Genomic DNA, 20041 nt, shown 5'->3' on the forward strand with positions numbered 1-20041 from the left:
TATGCAATTGGTGCAAACTGGATAGTCCCATTAAGAATTTAAATATTAGTGTCTTGTTAGTGTTGGAAGGCTTTAAGCCTGAATCCTTACATCCAGAAATAGACCCTTAATAATGTGAGAGTCAGAAAAACTGGTCTACTTTTTAATATACGGACGAGGTACTCAACAGGTGACAAGGGGCTACTCCAGTTCTCCCAGGATGGAGATTTCCAAGCTGATCAAAAACATGGATATTGTGTTTCACCAGGGAATGACCTGCACTTCTCTCTGTGAAGTGTATAATCAAACAGTTCTAAATCAGATTAAGATTTTGTTCAAATCAGAAATGAGTCAGATAACACAATTTTCATAAAATATGGAAGGGTAAAGACCCTGCTGATGTGTCATTTTCTCTTCAAGCTTTTTTTCCCCCAAAGGTAAGACCTTCTGGCCAACAAGGAAAATAAACATTCAGCCCAAAATGTGCCACAAAGAGTATGAAGTGTTTGTGCCAGGCATCGTATCTGCAACAAGTAGACACTACTCAAGAACACCAAACTCAAGACTGCTTGTTCTCTGATAAAGGTAGCTGTCCTGACAGCTGTTCTTACACAGATTCTTTCAGGGCTATCATTTCCATCACCTGTCTCTAAATCTTTTGGAATCTAGCAGCTACCAATGACCAAGATCCAGAACTCTGAGCTGTGATAATACTCCAGCAGATGCTCAGATTGTCTACAACTGAGACTTACTTTGCTGTCAGACATGTGCTTCCCAAGAATGTTCTGGGGAATCCTATTCAACACAAACCACCATGACATCCTAGGAAAATAGGAATTGTCTTCTCCTGTTTATGTGTAAAGTGGACACTCAAATGATAGTTTAGATCAGGAACATTTATTTTATTGTGAAAATTTCAAATTATTATTATTTAAATATTAGTCCTCAGAAAATTTAAGACCATCTTACATATTTTACATATAATAGCTGTGTTTGCTGCCAGAGAGACCAGAGTATTGGGAGTGACAGGCAGGAAGCATTCATATTACCGTAAGTGCAAAAAAGAGGAAAGGAACCTCACAGCAATGTCCTTGAGAGACTGTTCACTGAGTAACCTGAGTTACTGAGGTACCACAATCATCTTTCCTCTCAATGTCAACTTGTAATTTCCAATTTAAGAAGACATAAATGTGTTAGCGCTGACTGAGCACACTAAAGATAGAAGTGTAGCAAGAGCAGCATAAGGGATAGCTGCTCAAGCATGTACCCATTCAAGATGATAGGTACATACTTGGGTAGATAGCCCTTCCTGCCACTTGTACCACTGTGGCTACATTTCTATTTTTAGTGTGCTAGCTCATTCAGAGCTAGCATAGGTATGTCATCCTTGAGCTGGGAATTACATTTCCAGCTTGAAATGTAGATGTCCCCACAGTTAAGGGAAGCCTACCTCACTGAGTTTTGTGAAGTATTGAGATGAGGTCTGTTATGCAAACCATTTATTTTGCTTTACTTCCATTTTCTCTCTGTTTTTAATAAATCTGTGGACGACCCAAAATGCTTCAAGCTATAAACAGAGGTGCTAAGGGATAAGAAGTTTCTGGAGCCTAACCCTCACTCTTGGTCTTGATCATATGTGGCACACAGAGTTATGGCCTAGCCTCTTAAAATGCATTGCAAAGAGGAGTAGCAGGAGAACAAAGGGAAGAAGCCTGATGACCAAGGAGATGCACATGGGCAGTTGGGACAAGTGATAAATACTTATCCCTTTTATAGCACCTTTCAACAAAGAATTTCAAAACACTTTACAAACATTCAAGCCTTTATCTGAAGCCCACTGAGTACAAGGGAAAGACTCCCAATGACTTCAGTGGGCTTTGGCATAAGCGATTAAACCCTCCTAAACCCATGATATAACAATATTTAGTGATTCCCATTTCACAGATGGGGATACAGTTACAGACTATTTAACTGGCTTCCCTGAGGGTAAATAGAATAGGGTTTAATAAAATATTTTTTAAACCTTTGCACTTAAATTAAGGGTACTGAAACTCCTGTAGTTTGGTTCACACATTGCAGAATATCCTGACCATTTTTCTGCAATGGAAATTCAATAAATTGTAAAGCTTGACATGTTAGCAAGGATGAAGCTATTGCATGTGATTTACTACAATGTCCATGTCATAAACAGACAAGTCAGTAAGGAGCAGAGTTCTAGGTAGATAAATGAAGTAAAGTAACTTGTTGTGACGGGGCGGGACAGCCCCGCACTGGTACAGCAGGGGTTAACCCTTCTTTGCTAGCAGAGGAAGCCACGCCCAGGAAGCTCTGCTGGGCATGCTCCAACTGGCAGACCGGTATAAAAGGCTGCAGGTCTGCTCAGTCTGGGCTGGCCACCGGGGGAGAAGAATGCAGACCGTCAGCTCCTGCGGAAGGAGAGCCCATGAGTCTGGACCGGGGCGCCAGCTGAGCAGAGGCCGCCCCGGACACCCCGGGGAGGGACGCCGGCCGTGAGGGACCTACAGGGGAACCGCTCCCACAACGCAGACGTCCGGCTAGACAGGGTAGGAAGTGACCCAGGGGGATTGTCGAGACTGACAGCCTTAAAGCTGCAGTACTGCTCGGCGTGTTGCGGGCGGATCCCCGCTGAGCGGGCGGCAAGGAGAGCTTGCCACAATCAGGGCCCTGGGTCGGGGCTCGGTGGAGAGGGCGGGCCCGAGTCCCCCTACCCCACCCCTTAATACCCCGCCCCGAAGGGGGTGTTTATGGACTCCGGCCTCTAGGCCGTGCTACCCCGCCCCGAAGGGGGTGTTTATGGACTCCGGCCGCTAGGCCGTGCTACTCCACCCCGAAGGGGGTGTTTATGGACTCTGGCTGCTAGGCCGTGCTACCCCACTCCGAGGAGGAGGTTGTTGGACTCGGGCCGCTAGGCCGTGCTACCCCACCCCGAAGGGGGTGTTTATGGACTCTGGCCGCTAGGCCGTGCTACCCCACTCCGAGGAGGAGGTTGTTGGACTCCGGCCGCTAGGCCGTGCTACCCTGCCCCGAAGGGGGTGTTTATGGACTCTGGCCGCTAGGCCGTGCTACCCCACCCCGAAGGGGGTGTTTATGGACTCTGGCTGCTAGGCCGTGCTACCCCACTCCGAGGAGGAGGTTGTTGGACTCGGGCCGCTAGGCCGTGCTACCCCACCCCGAAGGGGGTGTTTATGGACTCCGGCCGCTAGGCCGTGCTACCCTGCCCCGAAGGGGGTGTTTATGGACTCTGGCCGCTAGGCCGTGCTACCCCACCCCGAAGGGGGTGTTTATAGACTCCGGCCGCTAGGCCGTGCTACCCCACCCCGAAGGGGGTGTTTATGGACTCTGGCCGCTAGGCCGTGCTACCCCGCCCCGAAGGGGGGGTTTATGGACTCTGGCCGGTAGGCCGTAATACGCCGGCTACCAGGGGCAGACCGAAGGACAAGTGAGTGGCGCGGCACTAGGCCCCCCAGCCCGCCCCTGCCACAAGGGGGTGCTGGGGTGCCAGACCCGTCACACTTGTCATAAAAAGTAAAAAGATCAAGTATTTTTCTATTATTGAACTTGTGACAATGAAAAAGGCACCATAACAAAAGATTTAGAAGCATATGAGAATTGCTTATTGTTATTCTGCTTCACCATATTTCTTTGTTAAGATGTGGATTACAAATTTTAGTGCACAAGATTAAAATGAAATGATTGTGAATTAGAATTAAAGAGAAATGCAGCGGAGTGAAATTTTGTTGTGAGTACAAATTTGAAGGTACAATTAGGGTTGCCAATTTTGGTTGTACATATTCCTGCAGGTTTCATCACTTGACATAATCTTTAATTAAACATTTATCTCTAATTCCTGGAGACTTCAGGACAATACTGGAGAGTTGGCAACCATAGATACAATGCACTCATGATCTTTTGATTTTTGGAGATACAGTAAATCACATAAGCAGTTAGCGATTGAGGATGAAAGGAAGCATCATCCTCTAGACATTAAAATGAAGTAAACCAATTCCAAAGAAACAGTGTTTTCCAATACCTAAGACAACTTGCATTTCGCTGTCATGGCAAAACCATGACAGCTTTCCTCTGGGATGCTGAGAACATCATCATGATTGACTTTAAACTATCTAAAACTTGACAGGGGGAATATTACAGAGACTACTATATGAAGTCTGAGAGACTATCAAGGAGAAATCTGCTGATTCTGCACCACTACCAGCACACGGAGCCAAAGTTACGTAAGATGGTTAAAAATAGTGCATCTCACAGAATCATTTGTACCTGATTTGTAAATTCTAATCCCCAAAACATTCTTTTGCATTGTTTGTTAAAACAGGAAACTCTATGTGAAATGTATTCAGAATTGTAGCAAGAGTCACTTAGAGAAAAGTTGAACAAATGTCACTACAGTAACTTATATAAGAACATCATGGAAAAAGAAGTTGGATTTAAATTCAGAATGTACTTACGACATTCTTCAGGTTCATCTGATCCATCCCCACAGTCATCTACAGTATCACATTTCCACCAGAATGGAATACATTTATCAGTTTTGCAACGGAACTGTAGTAAGAAATGGAGGGCCCCCCCCAAAAAAGCCTTAAATATGAATATTTTTCATACAAACAAAATAATTTATGAGAAATTAGACTCATAGCTCAAAACTTATACCTGTTTCCCTAATGTGCATCTACAGTTGATTTTGTACAAGATACTTTTTTGAGGAGCGTTGGCCTAGATCTTCATATAGTGTTAATCAGTGTAGCTCCAATGATAGTAAAGCTATCCCATTTTACAATAGCTCAGGATTTGGTCCTTTCAATTTTAATTCAAAATAGAAATTTACATTCCTTAAAGGACTGTTCTTGGGTCTCTTGAAGCATATATTTAATAACATTCTTTCAGAATGAATTTGAGTAACAGCAGATATGTTGAAGTTGCTTAACAATTCAACCAAATACACAGTTTTGTTTTTATACAATCACTTTTATGTAAATTGAATCAAATCAATGGAACAACAACCTAATTCTCATGATTCCTCAAAAGGCAAAAATCTGTTAAGTAAACTCCTTCAAAAGGCCAATATTGCCCTTAATCTCAATTAGAAGCTCTGCTGTTCCTTCACTATCGCTGAGAGAAGAATGCTTCTAGGAGTTAAGCTGAAACCACAAATTATTTTTGCCAATAACATCAAGTGGCAGAGTCTGGGTAGTTTAAGAATACTGGTAATCTATTTTAGTTTTTCTATATGGTGCTTATCCCTGGTTATTTAAGTGCTGCACAAAAGTAAGGAGTACAAAAGCCCAGAAACAGAACACGTTTTACTTTGTAAATTCCACCAGGGGAAAGGAGTTTGACTGAGTATACGTTTTCTGTTTGTTTGTTTTGTTCTAAAAGCATTGATCCTTAAGGAAGTTTTTTTTTAAAAGGTGTGTTTTTCACCTTAATCTGAATACCATTATATCTGAGCTCAGTCTAAGTTTTTCTGCCAGGGACTTCCACAACCAGGATATTGCCGTCAATTATGCTTTGTGATCTGTAGTTAGAACTGAGGTATAAACGCTGAATTATTATTGTGGAAGATAGCTGGGAATCACTGAAGATAAGGTGGGTCCTGTGAAGTAGCCAGGTCCCAAACTCTTACGTGGCCTTGTAGAAAAGGGCTTTCAAGTAGTATTCTAAAGTGGATGATGTAGTATACCCATGTTGCCTCTATCATAAGGTGTGCAGCTGCAAGCCTTACCACCAGCTCCAATCTTTATCCAGTGTTTATGCCCAAGCTCAGGTAGAGTTAATTACAATAATTCCACCGGGAAATGTGGAAGATAGAGATGATAATGGCTATGTTCTCATAAAAGATAAAATCCACAAATCTAGAGTCATCCACTCATTTCGCTTAAACCACCAAACAATTTTAACTGTTGGTCATCAGTGGCCTGGGAAAATTACATTTAGACCATTAAAAAACCTTGGGATCAAAGTCTCCCCATCCCATTACATCTCATACTTGACATACAGATCATCTATTAGCAAAAAATGCCCTTTTTCTCTTTGCCTGGCAATACAGCTTTACCTGTTCCCTCTTATATGAGGACCCAGCCATTGTAATCTATACTTTCAATTTTCCTAGCTTGGACTATTGCAATTCACTGTACCTGAACTTGGACACAAACACTGGAGAAAGAGGTCACTTGGATATATCACCATCATCCACTTTAGAACAGAGTTGAAAGTCCTTGAAGAACTGCCTCTCTCATAGAAGCATGAGGCTTAGGGAAGAATACAGGTGAGTTGATGTGTTCATTCAGATGGAATTTTCTAACCACCTTTGGTCAGCCCTTTGGGTGTGCTCTTAAGGATATGTTGTCCGGGAAAAACCCTGTATAGACAGGATCAGCCATGACTGCTTGAATCTCTCCTACTCTGCTTGCTGAGGTTATCACTACCAATTTGGAAGTTTTCAGAGACAAGTGCAACAGAGAATAGATAATCATAAGTTTGAAGGGAGGGTCCATGAGCACTGAAAGAATCGGGATGAGATCCAAAGGAAGAATCAGTTCCTTGATAGGTGGAAAAACTCTTATTAGGCATGTTAGAAACTTTATGATCATTAGGTGTGAAATGATAGACTGACCCACTATAGGTGCTGAGAATGCTGCCAAGCATACTTTCACTGAGCTCAATTCACTGTTTCAGTTCTAATAGGTGGTATAGACTTATTGGTAATGAAACTTCCTGAGAGTTCAGAGATTGCTGGTGACACCAGAGAAAAAAATCTTGTTCTTTTGTGGAAAGAGTAACCTTATCTTGAACAGAAAGATTTCAGGAGCTATGAGAATAACCTTTTTCTCACACCAGTAACAGCTTAGTTCTCACATAGATAAACTAATACGAAAATCTGTCTTTCTGAAATAAGGGCTACTAGAAAGTTCAGCAACAGTTTTATCTAATCTATTATTCTGATTAATCTTGACATGCAGTTATAATCAGATGGAGAATCCAGTGTACCTGTGTCACTTGGGCTGTTACCTACATTTATATGGTGCTTAGTTGCAAGATTCCAATCAGCCATTCTGGAGAAACTCAAATGTAGCTGATATCACTTTCTGATTATTATATTTGGCAGTCAGGGCCCCATTGTGTTGGGCACTGTACAAAGAGGCAGAAAGATCCTTGCCCCAGAAAGATTTCTGTTTCTGCTTGCACTGGAAACATTACTTGACCAAATCAATGAATGAGATTTCCTGGGTGAGTTCTGTCTGGTTACAAACATGTATCCTAGGCTAATGGAAAATCCCTGTTGAATTACATTTCTCTTCCAATGCCTGTGTTATAAACCACAGATGTTCAAGATGAAGGAGTTCCTGATTCAAGAGCCATGTTGTTTTCTCAGGTGCAATGTGGATTACTTGGTTATCTGTCAAGTCCAAAGTGCCCTCTGGGCCAGGAGAGGACTTTCCTTTTCCTCTTTTCTGTACTTTTTTGTGAACTCTCTTTAAAGGCAGAAGATTCTTCTCGGCCCAGTATATTGTTTCCACTGCTGTTTAAAAGTTTTGACCTCTGGTACATCCCTGAATTTGGAATGGAGATAAAACAAACATCCCTCATGCATAAATAAATCTATAACGGGAGGTAGGAGACTTTCCCCATGAGCACCATAATTACCCTCTTTGTAGTTTTTTGTACTTTCTGCTGAGATTTGGTTCTGGGTTGGCTATCAGCATTTTGCTAGTACTTAGTTGTCCACAAAGGAGCATTTGGATATGATCTGGGAATGACACCTAATTTTGCATTGCCTCAAGGGTATGGTTCCATGACCTCAGAAGGAATTTCTGCACTGCATTTTGAGAAGCCCACTCAGGGAATGAAGGCAATGCCTGGCACCAGCAATCCTAGCAATTGGAGATAATTAGGTATAGGTGATAACTGCTAGGAAATGAATGATACAATGAAGTTCTGGATCTTTGCAAATCTTTTCCATAGTGACAAAATATGACCAGAGCTGTGTCTGTTTTGATTCTGGCAGCAACCATTCTCTGTATTGGGTTCAAAAAGTTATTGATGTTTGATCAACTGGTGAGCCTGAATTCTTTTCAGTAGCTGCCCAGTTATAAATGAATGTGTTTCTCTGAGCAGGGTACTAATTGGCATGTTGTCTGTGCATGGGAATAGGTGCTTAACTTGCAACATGAGCAAGTCCTGTGACTACCAGACCTTTCTTAAAATTCTTGTCGTGGAGGGGCATCCAACATTTCCAGGTGGTCTTCCAGTCATATACTAACTGGGATCCCAATCCTGCTTAGCTTCCCAGAGCAGACAAGTTTAGGTGCATTCAGCATGATATGGCTGCAGACACAGAGCAGAAGAAAGTGTCTTGCATTGGAATTGTGAGCAAACATACACGCACACTGATTTTGTCTTGGTCATGTTGATAATTTTGTTGACTTGGAGGAAAGTTTATGTAGCTTTCCTTGTAAGCCTTTGCTCCAGATTTTGTCCTCCAGGGTCATAGTCCCTTCTTGGACAGCCTTGGTGCTGGTAATGACTAACACATTGCTATGTTGGCTTTGATAGTGAGAGTTGAGACAACTCTACTATCTCAGCTTGCTAGATGTCTGTGGGATCCTGAACGGTTGCCTGCCCACTCCCCCGAGCTAGCTAGCACCCATGTACGTACTGCAGGAGCAACCTAGCACCACTCTGTGCTTTCCTCAATAATTCAGGCATCATTCTGAGCACGGGAAGAGATTTTTCACTTCTCTCTCTGTAATCCCATGATGGTGTAGCTTCACAGGGAATGGAATCCTCATGTGTTTCATTTCTGGTCTCAGAGATCCTGAAGTGCTCCTTTTGCTTTATGTGAAGCCTGCCTGTGGAGCAGGGGAGGGATAAAGAGTGATAAAATCCTTCCTACTTTCAGATTCTGAGCCTCTTTCCTTGGCAGAGCAAGGGTTTACAGTTGATGATCAGATGGCACAGATCCATACCATTGTAGAGGGAGATATCTGGGCTGCAAGCCAGACAGGCACAATTCCAATTATTTTGCATTCTGAGTAAGAGCTTCACAGCAGTGACAGGCTTCTCTGCATGCCCAGACATGTGGAAGGTGTGGGAGGGGCCGTGAGCTTGATACAGAGCACTATGAGAGCTTCTGTGTAGGAGAAAAATTCCAGAAAACACCCCCTCCAAAAGGGGGAAGGCAGAGAAGGCATTTAACCTCTGATTTCCACCCCACTTGTTCATTAACCATACTAACTGCTGCCTTAAAAAGATGATGCTTGCTTTTTTGGGACCCAGAGTCTCTGGGATTTGCAAGACTTACCCAAGAGCATCATAAAAATTTCAAATCAGTGTGTGTGGAAGGGGAACTGTGTAGCAGCCTGTCTTCTTTCCTCAGAGATGAGGACCCATTCCAGTATCTAAGGGTGGGAACTAGGCATGCTGGTCCAATTCTGAGCTCCATACCCTGGCAGCATGAAAGTCATCTGGCTGTGAACTGATAGGCCATAATTCACCCTCTGTACAGCCCGTACATGTTACCTCACATATGAAACAAAACTTAGATTTGGCCTGATATTTGTGGGACAACTCTGCCATTTTTGAGAAGGGGCAGAGGAATCCTGGAGGGGAGGCACTGCAGTGCTTGATCTGGGTGGTTGAAACCACTACACTGACAGGAGACGGGTAAGAAATATTATATGATGCTACTGCAGAAAAATGAATAAAAATAATGTTATAAAACAAAATTGTCTGGATAAATTGAAATGCCAACTTGTTCCACTGCTGGAGAAAGAAAATCTGGTGGCCTTCGTTGAAAGGAAGAGCTTAGTCTTTGAGTCCCAAGCAGCCACACTGGACTGCCTCCAGATTTCATAGGTGGGGAAGCGGGTTCACCATGACTGAAGAATGAAGAGAGAGGCTCTGCAACAGAAAGTGAATTAAAGGAACAGGCTTCTCAGCTGGATTTTTATGATCTCCTGATACCCAAGAAGTTGAGAAATGTTCCTGCTGCTGTGGTCATGTTATCCATAAAGGATGGAGGATAATGAAAGGATTCTATGTAAAAGTACCCAGGAAGCCTGAGAGACCCTGGAGACGAAGTTCTTAATGCAGCATAAGCGTGAATGTGACCCCCTAAGAAACCACAACTCCTTTGTCTGGAGAACTATTCCAGGCCTGCAAGCCCACCCACATGGCAGAGAGGTTGACCCAAAAGCCCTGAGAAGTGAAATTCAATGAGGAAATGCAGTTATATTTCCCAGAGCTGAGGAAGGCCCCCTCAACTTGATCCCTCTAGTACAGAATGAAGCACAAACAGAAAGTGAAAGTGTGTCTGCACTGAGGAACCTGTGTCAACTCCAAAGAAAGGGTGGTAGATCTTACAAATTGTTGTCACTGGAAAGATTGGAAGTACCTTTGGGTTGAAAAAAAACACAACCAAGGTCTCTGATCTGCTTACGGCAATGTTTTACTTTGTCCTCTGCAATGACACTGAGACCTACACTTGGTTCTATTTCTTATCCTTATTCTTTAGACATCAGAACAACAGAAGAGCAGAACCAAGGCTTTTATAAACAGCAGGCGTCACTGAGAGCATGAGTTTCCAGTAAGGAACCCACTTAGCTGGTGACTTGCCAGTTGCTGAGCCAGTCTCCAGTACTGAAAATCTGCTTAAATAATTCCTTGCCCGGAAGGAGGCACCACATTGGCCTGGAGCAGCAAACCGTGGCCAGCGGGAGCCACGATGGGCCGAACCTGCGGACGCAGCAGGTAAACAAACTGGCCCAGCCTGCCAGGGGCTTTCCCTGAACAAGCTACGGCCCTAGTTTGAGAACCACTGGTTTATAATACAGTAATAGTGTATACCATCAGCTGCTTCAACTGCTTATCACTTGAGGTTCAGGCTCCCTTTGTATATAGTTCAGATAAAGTTTCTCTTCCCTGCTGGGGTGTAGATGCTAAGCTGTCTCATCCTCTGCTTATTAGCTTGATCGCTTTGTTTACTTTATATGTAAATTGCCCTTCATTGTCCCTAGCTGAAGACCAAGCTGGCCAGAGACAGGAACACATTCCTTTGTCTAGGACAGACCTGTTAACCAAATCCCCCTGACATGCCTGGTTTAAATACTTTTTAGTCATAATTGCAACATATATTCATAACTCTTAATACACATCACATACATACATGACACAAGACTCTTAATGATCAGTGAATTATTAGTTTTCCAATGACATATTACCTAACACCTTCTAGATACAGATTATAGCCGTAGTAAGGTGAGGTACAATGAATTGGTCAGGCCAGCTAAACTCATTACTTGATGCCAGTGAGCTGCTTGCCCTCTGGCATTGGGATGCTCTTAGGGTCACATAAGAAAATATTCAGAAACGCTTATTTTTGCAGATTGTTATGTAAATAAATGGGAGCTGTTTGAAAGCTGCTCAGAGGTTTTAAAAGTTAGAAGTCCCTCTGGAGAGTAGTGCAGGTGAGGTGGTGAAAAGTTCAAGATATAAATATGCTGTCATATGGTTCCATTATTTATCATATAGATATAATCTCTACGTATGTCATCCCAGATATTATTACAGATTTATTATTAGCGACTCCACAATTAAGGTTGTGTTGAATTTTTCACTTAAAACAGGATTAAAATCCCCTGGTTTAACACTTTAATGGCTGAATTGAGTCTTTAAATTTGGCACAATAACTCTTCTGCAGGCAACTGAATTAACTGTGCCTTTTTTAGAAAAAGAAATATATACAACAACTTTTGCAGAGGAAACAAAAATATTTTCTTTCTGAAATGTTGCCCTTGTGATATTATGGTAGTTTACCTCCTCCTTGTTAAACAATGAGTCACACAAGCTCCAAACTTTATATACAAATATATTTTCATAGCACCTCAGGTATATGATTTTTTAATTTTATATTTAAACACAAATAATTCTTCTCTTTATATGCCTCAAGCTAAATGATCTCCACAAAGAATAGCTGATGTTACTTCAAAGTTGTGCTGTGGTTTGGTGAACTCTTTCAGGTGTGCACCACTTTCATTGGTCTTAACATTTGGTTGTAAATAAAGCTGCAAAAATATAGTAAAATGGCAACCGGCTTACCTGACTGGCTGTGCAGTTTGACAAGCAGGTCTTGTTATCTGCAGCAAGGTAAAAATTAGTGGGGCAGGCACAAGTGTATGTTTTGCCAGGAGCTAAGAGACACAAATGACTGCAGCCACCATTATTTATCATACACAAATGTTTAGACACTGTGAATGAAAAAGAAAAAAAAATTAAAATCTACCAACCAACATGCTGATTCGCAGGGGAAAACCCCAAAACAAATAAAAAACCAACAAAGGAAACATTTTTTTTCCCTTTAGGGAAGCTTCTAGTAATATAAACCTGTTACCTCAGCATACTTTAAATCTCTTTTATGGTAAAAGGGGAATTAAAATGCACTAGATACAAATTACATTATTTTTACAATGTCGTAGTTTATAAAAAAAGCATTCCTTGAAAACAAAAACAAACAAAAATTCACTTTTTTAGCCATCGGTCTTGCAAATTGTCTTATTAAGGAGCGCAAGCATTTTGTATGAGGCAAATTAATTCACTAATAAAAATGCAGATTTGAATGCTGAAACAATGAGAGAGAAAGCACTAATCTTTTACAATGGTGCTGCTAATTTGCTAATCTAGATTAGCTGCCAAATTTTATTTAACTAGAACTGTAATATACGGACGGTAGAAGATCCGAGAGAGTTATAATACTGTCCTCCTTCTGTAGGTTTTTTGGCCCAACTATTGTTTAAATATCTCTAGGGCTTGTTAGACACCAGTATTTCTTTAAAATATTAACTCTCCTGGTTTTGCAATAATAATATTGAAAGCTTTGCTAATACTTTATTTCTCCTTTGCTGGACTGATTTTATCATCTTTGTAACATAATATCATTTTAACAATTCAGTTGATCTAGTCAATATCAATAACCTGTTCTTTAATAATTTCAACTTGATATTTAGTTACTTAAGAAAGCAACCAAAACCACTGTACAAATACTTATAATCATTGCATAAAAATTCCCGATCCTAAATAAATAAATAAATAAAACTTCAGTGAATTCAGAAATTAGATGTTTGTGAAATATGCTGATGTGCTGTCTGAAAAGCATGGATAGAATAATTACCATCAGGTTGTCTATAAGAATGATACACCTGGATATCTGTTATGGCATGCCATGAGTTAATCAGTGATATTCTGTCTGCTCCAGAGGTTTTGTGGGCACGGCTCAGTGACTTGGTTTTCCCATCTGTCCAGTAGATGTAGTCTTCAAACAATGTTAGTGCAATCACCCCTGGAATATCTTGATTAGGGACTGTAATAGGAGATGGTAAGATTAATGTTCAGTCTTGGAAGACTGCCAGTTAAAATATTCCATACTCTATGGGCTGACAGATACAACCACTACAAACTTATTGACAATCTGTCAAGCCTGCAGGGTATTTTACTACCAGTTAAAATAATGCAGGATTGGGTGCAACAGCTTTGCTTGCATATATTTAGTGGGCCCAACCACTGTAAAGAAAATGAACAAATTTCAGTTAACAAATAACTACGTCCAGATTCTAAACAAATTACATGTTAAATTTTAATAAAGTAGTTAGCATATATATTTAAGTTAATTTACTCTGCTAAAGGTCATTATTTTGATTTTTAAGCTAATACAATGTATTAAACCATAACCAAGATGCACCTTTAGATGTACTGTATTTTAACACCATTAAAAGCTATTGTAGTCACTTCATTATGGTGACATATTACAGCCCTTAAGATAATCTAAAAAGCAGCTTTTCTGCTAACAGAAATACAACAATGGTTAAAGGCTTACTGCTGCATATATTTACTTTTTAATACTGTACAACACATATCACAGGTGAATACAGACAATAACTTCTGTTCTAACTCCCAGAATAGAAATCCTAACTGGGTTAAGGATTCTCAGTTTTTCATATGAAAAATCTACATCATTCAGAGCAAATGAATTGTTAAAGTACATTATGCAGTGATACCACTGTTACACTGCAGAAATATGTTTTTCTTATACATTATAAGATTTAAGTATAACTTCAGTAGTATGTTACTCCCTGGGTTCTCTCACTGAAACCACTGAAAGCACTTGTGGAGTAGCATACTATGAACACCCGTAAGGGCAGCAGAATGTGGCCCACATTGTTCTGAATGAGCTTAACAAACACTGAACAAGCATTGTTAATCTTCACTTTTGTAAAATTGAACAAACCCAGGATGTCCAGGTAAATAAGCATTTTCTTATAGGTTTAATTACTGTAGCTAAAAAATAAATCAATCTGTTTAAAAAATCTTATGACAAAACATCCTGAGCTCTGACAAAATAGTCTAGTAATGATACCAAGAGATTTAAGAACTTTTGGAAAAATTATAAAACATGTAATTATGATGGGGAGACGGCAGACAGATTTTGTTATGTTTGAGGTTCTTTTGAAAGGACAGTACTGAACGCATGAATCTGACCAACTATCCAACTATGAACTAGATGGTCAAAAAGGAAATTAGCAGTATGAAGTGGATATTTTCAAGTTACTTAAAACCACTGTTACACAGTAAAATCTGGAGACAGGTGATTTTTTTTTCTTAGAAATTGAATGCACCTGGTATGTATAGTTGACAAGTTGGCCCAATTACAAGAAAACTGTAAAAAAAATAACATCAACTATCACCCACAGGTATTCAGTTGGTGAATAAATCTTGAAAAAAATAGAAACATTGTGTGGGCTGAAGTTTAACAGGTGCTTATTATACATTTCAAAGTCAATTCCAAAGCTTTTAACATTGTCTAGAACTCCTCCAGTAAATTGTTTTGCATGTTAGCAGTGGTTCAGATGGAAATAAAACACACACACACAGCACCTACACATTCCTACTGTATGATTTGTTTTTCTTAAACTTTTGAGAGTTTGAGGCAGAAGATTTATGTTATGGCACTGAGAATTGGTGTTAAAATGCAGGTTTGGGTGGTGGGGCATTTTCATCTGAACTCATCAGAACCCTTGTGCCATATATATAATAAAATTTCGTATTCACTTTATATACTACAATTTAATATATTCTTGAACATAACATCAAATTCCACAATGCCTTGTACAAGCATTGTTATGTCATTCATTCTGCAGTGAATAAGTATATCTCCCAGTTGCTCATAAAATTCTTTATGCTAAACCTAGTGTGTCTTGTTTGGCATCTATGGCATGTAAAACACTATTATTCATAACTGTCAAGTCAACTGATGGATGCTTTTGTTTGGAATTAGGAGTCTTTCTACAAAATCCCATATAAATCTTTAAGGGTCATTTTTAATATTTAGAAATCGTATCTGACATGGCTTTCACTACTGTTTTCCCTTAGCAATATTTGTTGTGGTACAATTTTAAAATGCTGTAATTATCTTTTGAAAAGGAGATTCTTTCCTGCTTATCTGCTCTATATCATCAACAAAGCAGCACTAAAATAGTGACTGTATTTGTGTTACAGGAGGTGAATTAAATTAGAATTCTAACTTGGGGTATTTCACTTACATCTATTAAAGCATGATTTACCATAATGTAAGATTTATTTCCCAAAAAAGGGAATTCATTTATAAATGCAAAAGTAACAATAATTTAGTTAAAATGGAAAATGTGTTACTGAGTCAGTTCTTTTCTAGGGCTGATCTGTCTCCTGTATAAGAATTTGAATTTGTGCCCCTCTTTCTGGAAAAATCAGAGGACATTCAGACTTATCCATGGGGCTTCTGGCAAACAGAGTTTAGGGACACCATCCCTGCCCATCCTGACTAATAGCCATTGATGGATCTATCCTTCATGAATTTATCTATTCTTTTTAAAATCCTGTTTACAAGTGAGAAGTGTGGGCAAGCTTGTATTGCCACTGCCTACACTGTCTATGATATATGGATACCTAGAGAACTTCAGTCTCCAGAACTAAATTCAAGTGCATTAAATTAGAATGGATGCTCCACTCAACTGACTGTGATGTAAAATGCAGTCTCTTAAATGCAATATTGTTTTAATTTCAAACTTTCATGCATGATATTCACGATGAGTAACTGAAGTTCCTGATGGAAAGTCTCTTCTTCCCAACATATGCACATGTGATTAGACATTCCTGACAACCAGATTTTTAAGTGGAGTCTCTGGCTGTTGGGAACTCCATTATGCATGACCTGGGACTCCCACTGTCATCTAAATGTATGAAGTTTTTTTTTCACAATTTATAGCACATCAGTGAATGAACTAAGGAAGACCTCTCAGCCTTAAGTGTTGCAGATGGGCTCTTCCCTGACTGATAAGATCCATTCCTGAGCTTAGCCAAACAATTATTTTTATGCCAACCACTGGCTTTTATAGTACTATCCATTGTTTGAATGTGACATCAAGAAAGCTCCTATTGGCCAGGGTGGAACAAGAAAGATCGGAGGATGTTTTTTCAATGGGATCATACTCCACAACTATGCTGAATTAGCAGATTTGAAGTGCAACTTCTATTTGCTACACAGGCATGAGTGATGACAAAGCATCTAAAGCAGTGATACGCAGGCTGAGGCTCACAAGCTGCAAGTGGCTCTTTAATGTGTCTCCTGAGGCTCTTTGCAGCACAGGAAATTAAAGCACTGTGTGATTTAATTATAAGCCAATTAAAGTAATTAACCAATCAGGATGCCTTTACTATGTTATTAACCAATTGTAGTTGATAAAATCATAATCTTTGGACAGTCATTTTGCTGTAAGAATAATTATAATAATATATTTATCTATGTTATATATGATGTTCTTACAACAAAATGACTGACCAAGTATATATATAAACTAAATATTTCCCAGACTATTTAAATATGAATATACAATACTATAGTAAATGAAACAATGAATTTACCATACTGTGGCTCTTTTGCGTAATGCACTAATTTGGCTCCTGAACCACTGAGTTCTGAGTATCACTGATCTAAAGCATCAGAGAAGACAATATTATGGACCATTAATGTGCTCTGGAAATTTTGACCATAGAGCAACTATATACTTTTAATGCACTTCTGCAGTATACTGTATTCATTGCCCTTCCGTGGATTCTTGATCTGTGTTTTTTCTGGATTTGTGTAGCCTGGAAGGCTATAGACATTTTTTTGCTGCTTAGACTATAACAGGATTTAAAAAATAACTAGATAAATTCATGAAGGATAGGTCCATCAATGGCTATTAGTCAGGATGGGCAGGGGTGGCATCCCTAACCTCTGTTTGCCAGAAGCTGGGAATAGGAGACAGGGGATGGATCTCTTGATGATTACCTGTTCTGTTCATTCCCTCTGGGGCACCTGGCATTGGCCACTGTCTGAAGACAGAATACTGGGCTAGATGGTCCTTTGGTCTGACTCAGTATGGCCGTTCTTATGTTATTGACTTCAGAGAAAATGATATAATCAAATCAACAAACAACTGACTGTATCAACTGTTAATCACAAAAATAAATAATTTTAAAGCAAATCTAAAGACATATATCTAAACAAAAGCTGTTCTAATATGAACACACAATTTAATATAAATATTTTTCTAACGACACAAAGGTAAAGCATGTGTGAAGTTGTAGCTATCAGACATTTCAGAAATAGCAGTTAATTTCAATTTATTTTACTGGTTGAGAAACATTTCTGTAGTAGCTAAATTGTATTTTGCTTCTTTTCATTAACTTTTATTATGTTGTAAACAACAGAACATCAGCACTGATTTCATATAATAGCCTATAAAATCTACAGTTTGCATGGAATGTGAATGACAAAAAATGAAGAAAAAGAATCATAATGCAATTCTGAAATCTAGTCTTTTTGATGTAGCTTTTTTGTTTTCTTTTTCCTCTCCTGCATTCTGTAAGCTTCCCAAGACCTCAATCAGTGACAGCTATTGATTTATCTGCATACACTGGTGCAAAAAGTCTTTTCTTTCTCATTTTTTCCCCTTACAGCGAAATATACTTCCTCTTTCTATCTCACGTTTATTTCAAAACATTTGATAAAGATGCCCAATTACCCATCCATTAGCAAGAGACTAACATCCTCCTTAAATATAAAACTACATTTAAATAACTTGAAGCATCATATCTAGACCAGCAAATGCAGGGATAGGAATTAAACGTTAATTAGTTTTGGCCAAAATGGAAAAAAAATCCAAAAAATTAAATGTCAAAATGAAACATTTCATTTTAAAAAACACAAAAAAGTGGTACACTAAACCCCAAAGCTAAACAAAACAAAAACAAAACAAAAAGTCATTTCACGTTGACCCAATAAACTGTTTTTCAGATTTTCCAGTTCGGTGGCTGAACCAAAAAAGAAAAAAGAAAAAGAAAAATAAATCTATTATCTCCGCTCCAGTAATTAATCCACAGACAAATTCACATGACTGACAACTTCTCTCTCAGAGATGTTATGGTCTGCCATTCCATAACAATTGTATTTACTACATTTAATTTCTTGGTTATTAAAATATTAGCATCTGAATACTCCAAATAACCTATTACTTAGGGATGAATAACCTTCTATTCCTATATGAACTCATACAAACCACACTATTTCTCTCAAATGAACGGACCTCAATTGTTTACTACTGGTTTAGCTTAAGGGCGGTTATGGTCAGAAAAGTGATGATGTATTACTCAACTGTGCACACTGTTCACTGTTTTACTCAACTAATTTGCTCCTTTTGAGGATTCAGAGTTCAAGTTGGTCATTTGCCTCCTTTTTACATCAATTTTCACAACTCATATACTGAGGAGAAAGTGAGTTAAATTCCATTACTGCTCCTGCACCACCAACAGCATTATCATCTCTGTTCCATCAGTAGAATCTTTATTATTAGTGAACTCAGATTGAAAAAGAACCTAGTTTGATTTTCAGAACTTAGTTCCTTTTATTTGTAAAGTGAACATAGTCAATGTAGAGTTATTGAGAGGCAATGAACACTGAATCCCACAATACCATTTTAGTCACTTTTTAGACTATAGCTGTATTTAAGGTCTGATCTACACTAGAAAATTAGGTTTAACTACATCACTCAGGGTGTGAAAAATCCACACTCCGAGCAGCATAGTTAAGCCTTCCTAGGTCCTTGTGTAGACAGAGCTAGATTGGTGGTAGAATTCTTCCATCAAGCTAGCTATTGCCTCTTGGGGAGGTGCGTTACCTGTGCTGTCAGGCGAATCCCTCTCATCAAAGTAGGTAATGTCTGCACCAATGTGCTCCAGCAACGCAGCTGTGCCGCTGTAGAATTCTAAGGGTAGACAAGTCCAGAGAGACTCTAACTCAGATTCTTGCGACCCAATTCCCCACCACAAACTCCACTTCTATCTCTGATTGAGTGGCTTCCAGCTTCTCCCTCTGCCAGCTATGTCCATGCAATTCTCCCCTTCTTCTTAAAGGCCACCCTTATCTCCTTACAGACCTACACAACCATCTCTGCTTCTCTGTTGGGTCCTGAAACTATAGTTAAACAATACATTCTCATATAGTGTGAGAAGAAATATGCTCTGGACTGCAATGTGCAGCAGATTACACAAGAAAGTGGAAGTACTGAATGAAAGCTAGATGCCGCAAAGGGAATGAGTGCACTGGCACTTGAGGAAAAGCAAAAGAAAGAAAGAAAGAAAGAAAGAAAGAAAGAAAGAAAGAAAGAAAGGTGTGGGCAGAGTGGAGCATGCAGTAAGAAGGGCTGAACAAACTAGGAGGGAAAGCAAAGGATGGCTAAATGACTGAACAGAAAGAGAGATCAAACCATAGTTGGCAGACTGGGAGGAGAGAGAGGAATTAGGTTTGCATGAATCTATGCTGAAGAGGGAGGAATGATTACACAGGCCTGAACAGGAGGGCTCTTGTGTTTGTTCAGAAGTTGAGTCAAAATATGAATACACATTTAAAGCTTTGGATTCTTTTCTGAACTGTACAGATCACAGAATCTGATGAACTTCA

General features: G+C 39.6%; 1 protein-coding gene across 1 annotated transcript in view; it reads right to left on the minus strand.

The window, feature by feature from the left end:
- LRP1B (LDL receptor related protein 1B) overlaps positions 1–20041 on the minus strand; it is a 1288869-nt gene that overhangs the window by 153089 nt on the left and 1115739 nt on the right. Inside the window, exons 63-65 of the mRNA XM_045032831.1 lie at positions 13181–13369; positions 12112–12260; positions 4464–4557 (exon numbers count right to left, since the gene is read on the minus strand). Coding sequence (XP_044888766.1) covers positions 4464–4557; positions 12112–12260; positions 13181–13369 — 432 coding nt within the window. The remainder of the gene's footprint in view (positions 1–4463; positions 4558–12111; positions 12261–13180; positions 13370–20041) is intronic.

The sequence above is a fragment of the Mauremys mutica genome, chromosome 10, assembly GCF_020497125.1.
Source record: "Mauremys mutica isolate MM-2020 ecotype Southern chromosome 10, ASM2049712v1, whole genome shotgun sequence".
NCBI lineage: Eukaryota > Metazoa > Chordata > Testudines > Geoemydidae > Mauremys > Mauremys mutica.